Raw genomic sequence first — 15,494 nt, 5'->3', positions numbered from 1 at the left:
CTGTCTAAATCCTACCATTCCTTCAATATCCAGCTCCAATTACGCTACTCCATCTTGATTAATCTTAATTCATTTTAGTAGAAATGTATACCAAACTGTCTATGTAATAAGATACATAGAATAAGTCTCATATCACTTAATACTATACTATTCATTTAGACTCTTATCCCACCTTAACTGCCACTTAATGATGAGCCAAATAATTTATATGCTCTTTGAAAGTGGAAATCTTATTCTTAGGAGAGTGTCATGTACATAGTAATCGTACTGTATTTAAGTGAATAAATTCTCAAGACATTTCCATATAGACTTGCCAAAATTACATTAAGGTAATCTATTAAAAACATTATACTTTTATGTTAAAAATTAGTCTTAAAGATGTAGAGTTATTGAAGACATCAAGAAATTGATTACTTCACTGTATTTTATATTATCCTTGCCTTGACTTGGAGAAAACTGTAATATGTATTTTCAAATATATGAATGTTTGTGTAATTCTCTAGCTATGTACTATAATATAAAAAGTTTTGCCCTAATAAGACCTTATCACCTAATTTTTAAATGAGTCACATGAGCCTAGATAAGCCATAGTACACAGAATTATAATTAAGGACTAGCCAGACAACATAATTTTGGATCCTGCAGTTATGTGTTGAACAAGTTACAAAACTGCATTCTCAGCTTTTTAATCCTTTTCTGGGAGTCCTCACTTATTTGTAAGTGGTCCAACTGTATCTATTCATTTTAAAATGTAGAAAACATCTTACTTTAAATCATCTCTAAGATATAAATAAATCAAAATATTCCTGTGCTTTTCAAGTATAACAGAAAATGTTTTGAGTATAGAAAGAAATGTTCTCAAAAGTACTTTCTTACTTTCTAGTCATGTAGTCAATGAACAAAGCAACAATGCAATTTTTAAGGCAGGAAGAATAATTACTTTCAGAAAGAAATGATTAGCTCCTTATTGTCTTTCCCAACAAAGGCAAGAGCAACTGAGACATACATTCCCTGATTTAAATCTTGTATTGCCCCGATCATAAATTATAACTATTAATGTGACATTTTATGGAACTCATTTATAAATGTGGTGTTGCATTATTCTTTATAAAAATATTTTTTGTAAATATTCAGTACATAAGAGAAATGGACACGATTTAAAATCATAGTACATACTGGGTCATATCACAAGCCAAATCATGTCCTCTTCACTTTCCTCAACAAATAACAACCATAAGTGGTAAAAACCCAACAGAGTAGGGTTAGCCTACCAGGTTTTGGTCCGACTAGTAAAACACTAACATCATACCAAGTATACACCTTATTTAAGTAAATAATGTACTATATTTAAAACAAATAGGTAGAATATCACACCTTATTATTTCCATAGGCCATATCCATTGCTTCTAATGATAAGGAGCAAAGCGCATTTATTAAATGATGCAATGATACATCATCAAGATACCTAAAATAAAAAATGAAGAAATAAGACATCCTTATCTAAAAATACATAGCTAATAATGTTTCTACCAATTTAAAAAACTGACTCTTACTGTGAGCTTTCAAACAATCTTGAAAGTATATTGGAAATCACTGGTAAATCTGTCATCACCGCTGTTGTTAGAACCTAAGAGAAGAATAAAATTAAATGTAGTATATGAACATTTTGGGAAGCACTAACTGAGTAAGACTGACTAGAACTTACTGTACTGGGTCCTTCTACAGCTCTCCCAGGTTTCAAAGCACCACCACTACTAGGCTTTAATCCCAGAATCCACACAAGATGCTGAAAAATTAAAAAAATTAAAACAAAGAAATTGACAAAGTTATAAAGATTCTAATAACTAAAATTAAAACTCAGTAGTAACTTCTAATAACTAAAATTAAAATCAGCACTAGAATTCTAATAACTAAATGTAAATCAGTAATTAATATTCATATAAAACACTTATTAAACCAAGGACAGGCAGTAGAACTCAGGCCATTAATGAAAAGCATTCCATTACTTCATACAATATAAGCTGTGTCTTTTTTCTTTCCCAACTTCTTTTTTCATACTTACTGTCTATTCCTTTGGCCTGCTCAAAGTACCAATAGGCATTGCTTAGTTTAATTGTTAGCACTTAGATATAAAAACAATACTGCCTTCTGACCCAGAAACTATAACGTACCTGTAGAGTTGCCAAGACAAGTTGCCATGATGTTCCAAGAACAGCCCCATGACAGTGTGCCAAGTTAAGTAAAGTCCTCATACACTGGATATTTTTGGAAGTTAGCTACATTAAAAAAGGATATATTTGCAAGAACTGTTAAACATTTTTGAAAACTAAAAGCTTGTAAAGCAGCATTATCATATTCAAATATTTTTTAAACAAAAATATTAAGAAAATAGGTTCGGAGGATTTTGTATAGAACAAGTACATTTGCTTAAAAATTGTGTTATCATAGTTGGTTATGATAATGTCAACTGTATATTTATCTAATTTCTTCTAAAGGTATCACCCAGGTAAATAAATAAGTAAACAAGTATAATGACAAATTTTGGCAAACAAACAAAAAAAGGTACAAAAGTTTCCCTGATAGTTAATTGGTAATCAAGAGGAGAATAAGTACTTTACCATTACTGTCCCTTGAGGCTGAACTGCTAATGGTTGACCCACTGCCACAACTTGCTGGTGAGATTCACTTGATGGACTTATCATCATAACATTTTGGCCTTGAATAGAATATGCTAGAAGACAAAAGAATATGTAAATAATTAAAATATACTTTTTATGTGCATTCAAAGTAATGTTATATCTTAGGACATAAATTTGATTAAACTACATTCAACTATGACACTCATTTAGTAATCTATATGCAAACATTTTAAAAACTCAGGAATTGAAAAAACATAGGCAAATATTAGGTAATTTTCTATTAGGTTGGTGCAAAGGTAACTGCGGTTTAAAAGATCAAAAATAATTGCAAAAACCACAATTACTTTTGCACCAACTTAATACATAGCTTTAACGAATTATAAAACTTTCTTTATAAGCAAAACAGAAATTGAGCACTAAGTATTTTATACATGTATTTCCAATAAACTTGTCAAGTTAAAGTTAGGGACCAATGCTCATATTTTCAGTTTAAAAACTGAATATCATACAGAAATATTTTTATATGTAACAAACTTGAATTTTTCAAAGTAGTCAACAAGAAAATTTTTTTTGGGAATATCAGCTTAATCTAAGTATTTGCAAATATTATTGTTCTACTAACTCCATTTAAGAAAAATAAAAAACCATCACTATTTCAATAGTATGTTGTAGTTTACAAAGGACTTTCAGATTTTTCGTCTTTCATCCTCACCATTATTGTTTAACCTTGGTATTATCCTCCCCACTCCACTTCCATTGTTTTAAAAAGATGGAAGAAATTGAGGCTCAGGAACATTAACTTCTCACAGAGGTGATAAGAGTCAGTGAGTCAAAAAGCAGAGGCTTGAAATCAGAATTTCTGTGAACTTTTCTCCATGCCATGTCACCCCACTAGATGAACAGAACTTTGAGTAAACTTAAGCCTTACATTTGTTAGAAAGTGTGGCTGCACTGGTGGCATTCAGTACAGTAAGAGCATAATGGGGAGGCAGGGAACCTTTGCATATTGCAGTTATAAAGGCATCTCTTGAAGTTATAAGGCCCAGTCTTCCACAAAGAGCAGCCATAGTCAGTTCAGCTTTTAAAATGTTCTCAGTGGCAGCTTCATCTGTGCTGAAAAAAATAAAGTATTTCATTTAATATGATTAATACAATTCATTTTTAATTATGGTACAAACATGATGTAGATTTAGGTATTAAGTGAAGTTTTAAGAAAATCTATTTAAAATTGTCAAAATCAATATACTTAAGATGGAATTTTAACTAACATATAACATTAAAAACATTAAGATGACTCTGGGTGATGAGCACACATGTGATACACAGATGATGTATTACAGAATTCTACACTTGAAACCTATGTAATTTTACTAAACATTGTCACCCCAATAAATTTTAATTGAAAAACAAAAGGAAAAATATTAAGCATTTTAAAATCAGTACGTTCTGTGATTCTGAAGAAAAACATCAAAGAAATTGAATAATATCATCATCATAATTGCAAAAGCAGTAATAAGGCTTAAAATGAAAAAGGAGCTCTATAATTTTAGGATTGTATTTTCCATTAAAGTATTGTAACAACAATTCTGGGGGAAAGTAGGGAAAGGATAGAATGAGGGAGAGGGACTGCAGGAAAAGAATACTATTATACACTTGTAAAATACAAATATTACGAAATAATTCTCAGGACAAATTTGAGTAAACAATTTTAACATTTACTTTAACTGTCACATGCAATTTTAAACTTACAAAGACTTAATACCTGGCATCAAGAAGGAGTGAGAGAGCAGCAAGTAGACCACACCAGCAGGCATTCACCATTTCTTCCCAAACAGCTCTATTAACTTAAAGGGAAAAAAACATACAATACTTAATGATAATTACAGATGTCAGAGTATTTGGTAATATGTCAAATTCTAAACTATCCCCAAATATTCCATCAACAACTCAATTATTCAATACTAAAGCTCTCACATTTAAAACAGTTCTGAATAAATGAAAACTTAAAAACCATACTATAGTTTCAGAATTCAAGAAATCTTAAAACTAAGTTAGTTTAAAGTATCAGGGGTAAGATCTTCCTGTATACAAGTTAACAGATACCTTTAATAATATATATATATTATTCCTATTCTCTTTTCCTATTCTCTTCCTCTTCATTGGGACAAACTTTCAGCCTATGTTACGGGCTCCTTGGAAAAATAACTGACTCCCAGACAGAGCAAGAAAAATCCAATACAAGATTGGAACATTCTGTTGTATCAGACAGTAAAGTAGTGCTCAGAAAATGACAAAAGGATATGCGGATAGGTTAAAAAGGGCTCAGGGGCTAGCTTGAAAGGGGTCCCCACTGGCCATGTTGGATACAATCCTAGTGTCAAACCAAGAATGATAAGCATAGATTATAACTCTTTGAATAAAATAGGAATCTAAGAATTCATATTAATATAAACAAATAAATGGAAAAAAATGAATGAGGGAGAAGGGAAAGTTCTCTTTCACAGTAGAGGTCTCAAAGTATTTCTCCAAAAAAGATAATTAACTTTACACTGAAGAAACAGGGCGGACATCATATTAACCAACGACAGAAGTTAACGTCACCAATAATGAGACATACTGGCACTGTATGCCTCTTGATGTGTTGAATACACTAAGGATAGCACAGCAACATTTCTGTGGTGGCCCTGCCAGAAATGATTAAATGGAATCTAATTATAAGGAAATAAAAGACAAACCCAACTGACCAGCCTGTACTCTTAAAAAATCTCAATGTCACATAAAACAAAGAAGAATTAAGTAACTTTTCCAGATTAAAGGACAGTATAGAGACATTGAACTAAATTCAACACATGATCCTGAACTATAAAGGACATCATTGGGGCAACCGGCAAAATTTGATGAGGTCTGGGATTAGATGATAATATTGGATTAATGCTAAATTTCTGATGGTGAATGTACTGTGATTATATAGGACACTGTCTTTATATTTAGAAAATACACTTTAAAGTATTAAGGGGTGAGGGGTATCATGTTTGCAACTTACTCAAATGGTTCAGAAAAATAGTACAGTGACATGTATATAAATAGAGAGAATGATAACGCAAATATGGTAGTGTTAACCATTGGGAAATCAGGGTGAAGGACACATGGGAACTATATAATTTTTGCAACTTTTCTGTAAATTTTACATTATTTCAAAATAAAAATTAAAAATATAGAATAATAATAATATACCTATTTCCTTATCCATTTGGTCTGATGTTGACTGTAATTCTTGCTCCTCTGATGACTGTGTTGGTGAAGAAGCTGTTTCAGTGCTAGTCTGACATTCTGCTTCAACCTCTCCTAACTCTCCTTCAATCATACTAGTGATTCCACGTACAAGGTCTAACAAACAATGGAAAGCCACAGACATGGCATAACCTTCTGGTATAGTCGGTGGCTCAACTTTGTCCAACATCTCTAGGCTGAAATTATGAAAAAAAACAGAACACTAATAAGCAGCCACAATGATGAAAATATATTAAACTATTTCCATAACTTGTAGACTACAGAAATTAAAATTAACACAATAGCAAAAGTAAATGGACATTACTGAGTTTGTTTCCTTTGGAGGAGGGATTCCTTCATGGTATTCTAAGAAACACATTAGAAAATTTAAGGTGTAACCACTGCCATAACTAATTATTTTAATAACTTTGCCTCTCTCCCCAATTGTGTCAATATTTTTATTAATTGTTGATATTAGGAAAACAAAGGCTTAGATACCAAAATAGAATAAGACATAAACCAATTACAAAATGTCTTAAACTATGATTTAGATGTTTTTAAAATAAGGCGCTATAAAATCAAATCAATCCTTGAAAAGGAAGATGCTTTCACACTGGGGAAAGTATTACTGTGAGGTATCCAACTCACCTATCATCGCAGATACAGTCTGCCAATTGAGTAAGAACAACACTTAGAGCATCAGTGAGTGAAGTTCAAATTTGAGAGCAGTTTCTATCTCACAGTTAGGACAAAGCTTTCAGAAGACAACAAATCTTCTGTCTTAAATCATGGTAAACAGATAATTATGGTTTTAAATTCCTTAATTTTAAAACCTGACAAAATAATTCAATATAGAAAGAATAATTCAAAGGGAAAGGACTAATGGTGCTGGAACAACTGAATATTCACATGTAAAACGGTGGTATTAGAGCCCAACCTTACACCATAAACAAAAATTCACTCAAAATGAATCAATGACCTAAATGTAAGAGATTAAACTAAATACTCTTAGAGGAAAACATGGGCAAAAATCTTTGTGACCTCAAATTAGGCAATGGTTTGTTGTTAAACATGATATCAAAAGCACAAATGACAAAAGAATAAATAGGTAAGTTGAATTCATTAAAATTAAAAACGTGTTTTCAGGGACACTATCAAGAAATGCAAAGACAATCCAAGAATGCAAAAAAAACTTGCAAATCATATATTTGGTAAGGGACTAGATCCAGAATATAAAGAACTCTTACAACAATAAAAAAACTCTTACAAATACTAAAAGACAAATAACCCAATTAAAAAGAAGCAAATGATGTGAACAGGCATTTCTCCCAAGATGATAAATAAATGGCCAAATAAGCACATAAATGAGATGTTCAACGTTATCAGTCATTAGAGAAATGCAAACTGAAACACAGTTCAGATGCTACTTAATACCCCAGTAGGATGGCTATAATAAAAAGACAGACAATAAACAAGCATTGTGGAGAACGGAGAGAAATTTAGACTTTCATACATTGTTGGTGGGAATGTAAAATTGTGTGGTCAATTGGGAAAACAGTTTGGCAGTTCTTCAAAAAATTATACACAGAGTAACTATATGACCCAGCAATTCCACTCCTAGGTATATATCCATGAGAAATGAAAACATGTGTCTATGCAAAAACTTGTACACAAATGCTCACAGCAGCATTATCATAGCCAAGACGTAGAAACAACCCAGATGCCCATCAATTAATGAAGAGATAAACAATATGTGATAGGTCCATACATTGGAATATTATTCAGCCATAAAAAGAAAGGAAGTACTATCCATCCTACAACATAGATGAACCTTCAAAACATTATGCTGAGTGAAAGAAGCATGTTATAAGAGATTATTTATTACATGATTCTAGTTATATGAAATATTCAGAATAGGCATAGCAATAGAGACAGAAAATAGATTAGTGGTTGCTAGAGGGTGGGGAAGGGAGGATGGAGAATGACTGCTAATGGAGTTGGGGTCTTTTCTGAGATGATAAAAAGTTCTGGAATGGTAACATAACTTTTGAATATAATAAAACCATGAATTGTACACTGTAAAAGGGCGAATTTTACGGTATGTAAATTATATCTCAAAAACAAAATGGAAATTACTAAGAAAATCTAATAAAAGTAATTTCCTATCTCAAATGCTAAAAGTCTCTGAATCATAATCAAAACTAGATAAGGCAGGAAATTTATAAAGAAATGTGAAACTCAAAATAAACAATTATTGTCAACCTGGGACTCTTAATATATATATACACACACATATATATATACATATATAGATATTCTCATATATATATTCTCATTCAGCTCCTCACAAAGCCCCTAAAAGATATAGATGATGAAACTGAGGACTAAGGTGACACAATTATTAATCAGCAGTTTTTAACCCAAGTCTGACTCTAAAGACTATCAATTTAACCCCTAATATGTGCCAACTCTGAGTATTTTAAAATTTAGATAATAAAAATATATTTATGTTATTGATCAAGAAATTTAAGCTCAAATGGGGAGGTGAAGTTTATAGGTCTTATCTTTGCCAGGCCCATTAGCCTTATAGAGCCACGTACTAAAGCAATAAGCCACATACTAAGTATCTTTGTTATTGGGAAAATGCATGTAAAACAGATAAAACAATCCTAAATATCAGAAGCTCCAATTCCCAAATCTATGGCATAGACTTTAAGTGCTAGAGTAATTAGGATATAAAGGTAATTTGTACTTATTTTTATTTACATCACAAACCTAAACAAAAGTCCTTATTTCCTTACCTCACCGTTTTGGTGCTATTTTATTACAGTTACTATGTAAATTCCACTTTTAGATAAAATGTAACCCATTTATATAAATATTTTAAAATTAAGGTCAAGCTGCAAAAACTGTTGCAAGCCCAACTTAGAAGGCAGCCATAGTGTAATAAATCTGAAAGAATATAATGTCAGCAATCCTTAGGTCAAAACTACTTCTGTTTATACATCAGTTACGTGGTCAAATTATTACATACTTAAGAAATCTAAAAGAAACAACATACAATTAAGATTTATATGTATGCCTTCAAAGAAAAATAGTGAAAATCATTTTATACTGAACCTCACAATGAATGAATGAACGAACGATGCCAATTCAACAGGGAAGCTCCAATGTGAACATACTAACCTATGTGCAAAACAACAATTAAAATTTTCTGGCTGAAAAGTAGATATATTACTACTCCAATTTTATAGATGAGGAAATTGACACTTTTCTTTTTGGATTTTTTTTTTTTTTAATTGGGGGAATGGGAACAGGACTTTATTGGGGAACAGTGTGTACTTCTAGGACTTTTTTCCCAAGTCAAGTTGTTGTCCTTTGTCTTAGTTGTGGAGGGCGCAGCTCAGCTCCAGGTCCAATTGCCGTTGCTAGTTGCAAAGGGCGCAGCCCACCATCCCTTGCGGGACTCGAGAAATCGAATTGGCAACCTTGTGGTTGAGAGCCCGGACTCCAACCAACAACTGAGCCATCCGGGAGGCAGCTCAGCTCAAGGTGCCCTGTTCAATCTTAGTTGCAGGGGGCGGAGCCCACCATCCCTTGTGGGACTCGAGGAATTGAACTGGCAACCTTGTGGTTGAGAGCCCACTGGCCCATGTGGGAATTGAAACAGCAGCCTTCGGAGTTAGGAGCATGGAGCTCTAACCGTCTTGAGCCACCAGGCTGGCCGGGAAACTAAGACTTCTAAAAAGTGAACTTATTTGCTGAAGGTAAGTCAGTATTAGAAGACCTAAGTTCACAGGGTCTGAAATCAAGTCCTATACTTAAAAAACCATACAGAAGAGCTGAATAGGTTCTTAGGTAAGGAACCCACATTTTGTTGTATAATGTTGTTAACAGTCTACAAATAGTACAAAAGCAAACAAACAAAATCCAGTCCTAAATAAAATTCTCATAACACAACAAAAGAAAATTAGTTCTAAAATGTGTTAAAAATACTAAGTCTAAAATTTCAAGTATCATGCAAAGAGAAACATATTAGGATAAAATTTCATTCCCAACAAATAATTCCTTACAAGATAATGCTACTACTACTTACTAAGTTGCTTTAGCACTGCCTTGTACTGTTATAGTCAGAATAGGTATCCAAGTTCCTCTATACTCAAATGCTGGTAGCAAAGTAACTCCTCCACCAATCCCCAACATTCCTGAGTTAGCTGGTGCTGAGACAGTGCCACCTGAATTATTGTTTCCTATTAGATAAGGGGAAGAAAGCAAAGATACCAATTTACTACTTAATCACAAATCAATAATATTCAAACATCTGGTCAATTAAAAAGAATTTTTGTGCTATAGGAATGGATATTGCACAAATAAATGAAATTCATCAGTCTTATTTTGGCTATTAGGAAGTCTCTGTTTCCCAAAAACACCATTTCCTTTTTTATATAAAAGGTACTAATAAAAACATAGACAAACTTTATAATATACCTTTCATTAGATCACTTTTTATCAGAGGTGGGAATAAAAAATAAAAAACCATTAATCAGATAGTAAAAAGTGGAAGAGAAAGAAGGTAAAGGGAAACAAGAAGACATATGTTGATTTCCAAACTTAAATCAAGTTCACCTGTTTTGTTAAAAGGGGGACTAACAGACCTCCAAAGGTATCAACCAGACTTTATAAAGAGAGGCAACAAATGAAGACTCTTCCAAAATGAAGATTAGCATCTAAACTTTTGTTATGGAATTAGAGAAACTGAAAGTATGTCCGAGAATAAAACATATTCTGTAAAAATATGTTGCCTCAGTGAGATCAAATTATTCTTTAAGTATGTCTTTATTTCTACTTATATATAAACTATTTTAAATAAGTGTAACAAAATATTATAAAATAAATATATACATTTAAGTAATCCAAAGTTCTCTAGTCACAGGATTTCTGTAACATATCCTCTCAGAATAGTGAATATTGTAAATTATCACAATATAAAAATGAAAATATGCATAAGCCTTTACCAGCTTGGTTTGTTGTAGCAGGATTTCCAGTAGGAGGGACAAGAAACAATGACTGGATAAAAGATCCCAGTGCATTCACAATATCACGAAAAACCTTGGTAGAATGTTGTTTCATATCATAGGACTGACAAAATGACCTGTAAAATAATTTTAAATGTTTCGGGGCAAAACATTTGAATATATTAAAATTTTCAGACTTTTTTTTTTTTTTTAATAGCAAGTAGTGTTGATAAACCAGTCTCAATGCTATACTTAAAACTTCATCACATCTGAGTGATTTTCCTAATTTAGGACACAGATTCAGACTAAGGTCAGTGCTCTAAAAAAAAAAATTATCTTGGCCATATTAACTCAGTAAATTTGATTGATGTCAAGTTCTAACTATACTTTTTGCCCACCTCCCAGTTCTGTTCCATACCCACCCCCTCACCCCTCCGTATATATAAAATACACATTTTTTGTTTGTTTTTTTAGAAGTCACTAATATTTGGAAATAAATACTTAAACTCTTCCTATTAGCCTATCCAAATATTAACCTATCCATTTAACATAATATTGCTGAGACTTACCTTAATAGCTGAGGCTGTACACAGAGTCTATGTATTGATTCTACTGCAACAGCTCGTAGCCACTGCGGTTTATCTGCATCCAGAAATTTCACCAGAAGTGACAGAAATATCTCACATTCAGTTACCTAAAAGGTATAAGATTTTTAAATAACATTTCTTTAAATCTAAGAATTGTAAACTGCATTCTTGGTCTTCATCCTATGGACAAACCACTAAAATCTTTTAATTTTAAATAAATTAAAATTCTTAATGAGGAATGGAGAAAAAGAAGGGAAAAGTAGTTATATTGGAAAACCTAACAGTAAAAATAATCAGTTTCTAAATACATTCTTGAAAACTCACACTAGTGATCTGGTAATACGGTTCACCTTCCATCCTTATTCTTTAGAAAGCACTACGCACCATTATGCCATCCCCAGTCCTGGCTGGTAGCATAAATTGCTAATAGGACGTATGCTCTACCCTTCAGTAATATCACAACAGTTTTTCCACATGTTCTTTTGCTGCTTAAGAAAAAACAGTCCAAGCCAAGGGATGTTTAGCATATGTTTTATATTAACAAAACAAGAAGGAACCTGTAGCAGTTGACAGGTATAAAATATGTATATATAATATATGTATATGTATGTGCACATACATACACAGAGGGTGCCCAAAAACTGTAAACACATTTTAAGAAAGGAAAAAATTGTATTAGAATTGTAATACTCAATATACCGATAACAAAAGATGAATACAAGTCATGTTTGACTACTGCAATTACAAGAGGTGCTCAAAGTGGTTACCATCAGCATAATTTTAATAGTTTTTTCCTTTCTTAAAATGTGTATACATTTTTTGGCACTGCGTGTGTGTGTGTGTGTGTGTGTGTGTGTGTGTGTGTATTATCTAGAACAAGGTTTGGTAGCTTTGCTTTATTAAATGTTAGTTATCATTACCTTTTTTATTAATATAAACCATCTCCTCTGCAAGCTCTTTGTAAATAAAAAATGTTTAAAGCTCATTCTCAACATTATTCATTAATGTTTGATGATTGAATGAACAAAAAGTAACCAGTTTATTCAGAGGTTAATGGACTGTTTCTGTTACATATTTGTTGAGGACACAGCAAGACCTCTAGGAGGTAAGAATTCACCTGACGTGATCCCTAGGCCAAACTGAATCTTCCTTCTACTTCAGGTGTAGCAGGTTATTGGACGTTTCAGCTGGGGTGCCCTGAAATGAGTGAGCATAACGTGGGGCAAGAGTTTGGGGGAATATAGTAGCCCTCAGGATTTTAGCCCAATATCTTTCTAAGGTATTTTCTAATGCCTTTCAGCATTTTTAACTGGAGGCTTAAAAGTAGGACATAATCATGAGGATAAAGTAGGAGGAATAAAACAACTTTATCCTTAGATTGGGGAAGTCATAAGGCAGAGGTTTGTCACTGTCCTAAATGATGTTGAAAAGCACTAGATCGGAAGTCAGATGGCTCAGCTTCTTTATCCACCAACCTTGTGGATGACAAGCTAGGTAATTTTCTTATAGCAGATCTACATCTTCCTGAGAATTCAAGCGAGAAAAACGCCCCTAATTAGGACAAAGTGATATGCAAATACAGAGTGTATTATTACTTTTTTCTAAACAAACGATCCCCTTTTAGTACAGAACTGAAAAGGAATCAGGCTAGTGACTCACTGGGCAATAGTTGTTACCTATTGAAGAGTTTTAACATTAGAAGGTCCTTCAAAAGGTGCACTTACTGCTTTAGAGTGAAAGTGGAATACAAATGTGGTAGTAGAATCCAAGGCTCAGCAGTTAGGTTTTGAGGCCAGAAAATAAAGGCTCTTAGAAACATCAAGAACATGTATGATACAGCCAAAGGAATTACTAATGTTAAAAAAACTTGCCTTGAAGGTTATATCCTGTGAGAGTGACTACAGTACAAATCAAACAATCATGCAATTCATACTATAGCCACTAAAATATTGTGATTTGGATAAAAGAGCCTCTCCCCTCAGGTCTGGAACTTTATTCTCCCTTCCTCCCTCCTTGCCAACTGTGACAGTCTGATCAGAGAACTAGTGTTGAGGACAGTGACTTGTTTTCAAGGGCTTCAATGGAAGGTGCCTACTGTGAATCTGTTAAGCTTTTCCTCCGGGAGGATATACTCATAGGAAAACAGGTATCAAGATTAGTATCCATGGCTGAAGTCCAGTTCTTATGGCGCAAAGATACTTCACGAACTCTATTATACTAGAAAGAAGGCTGATGCATGCTTCGGAATTCCTGTAGTTCTTTGGTACTGCATAATAGTCAAGAGATAAATGATGCTTAAAATGAATCAAAGTCATCTTGGTGGAAATGCTAACAGATGTCTAATAAGGAATAATGCACATAAGGTAACTGTTGGCTTAGGAGACAATGAACAAAGTCTGCAAGAATATATAAGTGCAGTAGTTATGGGTTTACTGGTGATGAGATCCTCTGTTAGAGAAATGTATGTGAAGTAGAAAATTAGGTTGGACAATCAGTTTATAGCCCCATTTGTTCCTTTTTAAAAGCAGTTAAGGCAAAAGCAGAGAAGAGATGTATAGCCACATTAAGTTTCATGGATTCCTTAAAGATATGTTTCTTAAAAAGATATCTGGGCATGGAGCCTAACTGATTCAGATGACAGAGGAGCACCAAGCTCAGATCATAGAAAGGGGAAAGGATATTCGTGTACTAGCTATATTAAATTTTTACCTAAATGCCTGTGGTATTGTAATTTCCCATAGTCACTCTACATATACATATTAACAGAACTAACCTGTAAAAATTCATTACCTTCGCTCCTGAGCTACTTGATAGAACAAGATAAGCTGGTGAATATTGGGGAAGAACACTGATTCTCCAATGCAGTGGTTCCCAAAGTGTGGTTCCTGGACCCCTGGGGGGTCGCTGAGACCATTTTAGGGGATCTGTGAGGTCACGATTATTTGCATAATAATACTAAGATATTACTTGCCATTTTCAATGTGTTGACATTTATTGATGATGCAAAACAATGGTGAGTAAAACAAGTGATGCTTTAGCAAGAATCAATCCGGTAACACCAAACTGTACTACTACTGTCACTGTATTCTTGACCATAACACACAAGTTTTTTAAAAGTCTGTTTTACTTAAGAACCATAACAAAAATAAAATTAAAATAAAAAATAAAATAAAAATGATTGATTTTATTAAACCAACTTTATTGACCCATAAGTGCCTATTTTTCTGTGCGACAAAATGGCAAGTACATGCAAAGCACTTTTGCTGTATCTCAAAGTACAATGATTATCTGGAGGAAAAGCACAGTTGGGAACTGATTTAGTCACCTTTTTTCCCTGTGGAACATCATTTTAACCTAAGGAGCAAATAGCCAACTATAACTACTTAGATTTGTGTGTATTACAGACATTTTCTCAAAAATGAACAAAGTAAGCCTGTATGGAAAACTGAGAGTATTTATTGCCAATGATAAAATTCAAGCTTTCAAACAAAAATTAGAATTTTGGAAAATGTGTATCTGCCAGAACACCTTGACAGCTTCTTAATAACAGAAGACTTCTGCTAAATGGTGGGTGATATTAACATGTGTGGTTTTTGGAACTGTATAAAGTGTTAACATTTGGAATATCTGAACAACTAAAATAAGTGATGTTACAAACACACTTGGGTAAAAGATACAATAGAAACACAAGATGAATCAATGAATTTTAATCTAACAGAGTAGGAAAATGTCATTAATATGGTTTCAGATTCTACACTTTATGAATGTGTCACTGTTCCAGTTTGGATATCAAAGAATAATATCCACTGTCACCTGAAAAAGCCATTAAAATAATTCTGCCTTTTCCAACTACATATCTTTGTGAGGTCAGATTTTCTTCATATACTTTGACCCAAACAAAAGAATGAAAATAGAGGAAGATATGAGAATCCAGCTACCTTCTATTAAGCCAGACATTACAGAGATTTACAAAAAAAGTATAA

At 33.0% G+C, this 15,494-nt stretch overlaps 1 protein-coding gene across 4 annotated transcripts in view; it reads right to left on the bottom strand.

Moving 5' to 3' along the window:
- Window positions 1-15,494, bottom strand: part of MON2 (MON2 regulator of endosome-to-Golgi trafficking) — a 101,505-nt gene that overhangs the window by 48,169 nt on the left and 37,842 nt on the right. For all 4 annotated transcript variants that reach the window (XM_074325464.2, XM_019732421.3, XM_019732423.3 and 1 more), the window contains 11 exons: window positions 11,494-11,618; window positions 10,925-11,061; window positions 10,006-10,159; window positions 5,874-6,106; window positions 4,402-4,483; window positions 3,568-3,752; window positions 2,619-2,731; window positions 2,172-2,276; window positions 1,706-1,786; window positions 1,554-1,627; window positions 1,375-1,465 (listed from right to left, as the gene is read on the bottom strand). In XM_074325464.2, the coding sequence (XP_074181565.2) occupies window positions 1,375-1,465; window positions 1,554-1,627; window positions 1,706-1,786; window positions 2,172-2,276; window positions 2,619-2,731; window positions 3,568-3,752; window positions 4,402-4,483; window positions 5,874-6,106; window positions 10,006-10,159; window positions 10,925-11,061; window positions 11,494-11,618 (1,380 nt within the window). The remainder of the gene's footprint in view (window positions 1-1,374; window positions 1,466-1,553; window positions 1,628-1,705; window positions 1,787-2,171; window positions 2,277-2,618; window positions 2,732-3,567; window positions 3,753-4,401; window positions 4,484-5,873; window positions 6,107-10,005; window positions 10,160-10,924; window positions 11,062-11,493; window positions 11,619-15,494) is intronic.

The sequence above is a fragment of the Rhinolophus sinicus genome, chromosome 1 (genome assembly GCF_057876585.1).
Source record: "Rhinolophus sinicus isolate RSI-liver-muscle chromosome 1, RSI-T2T, whole genome shotgun sequence".
Taxonomy (NCBI): domain Eukaryota; kingdom Metazoa; phylum Chordata; class Mammalia; order Chiroptera; family Rhinolophidae; genus Rhinolophus; species Rhinolophus sinicus.
The sequence above is the reverse complement of the archived record's forward strand: the minus strand, read 5'-3'. Positions and strand labels throughout refer to the sequence as shown.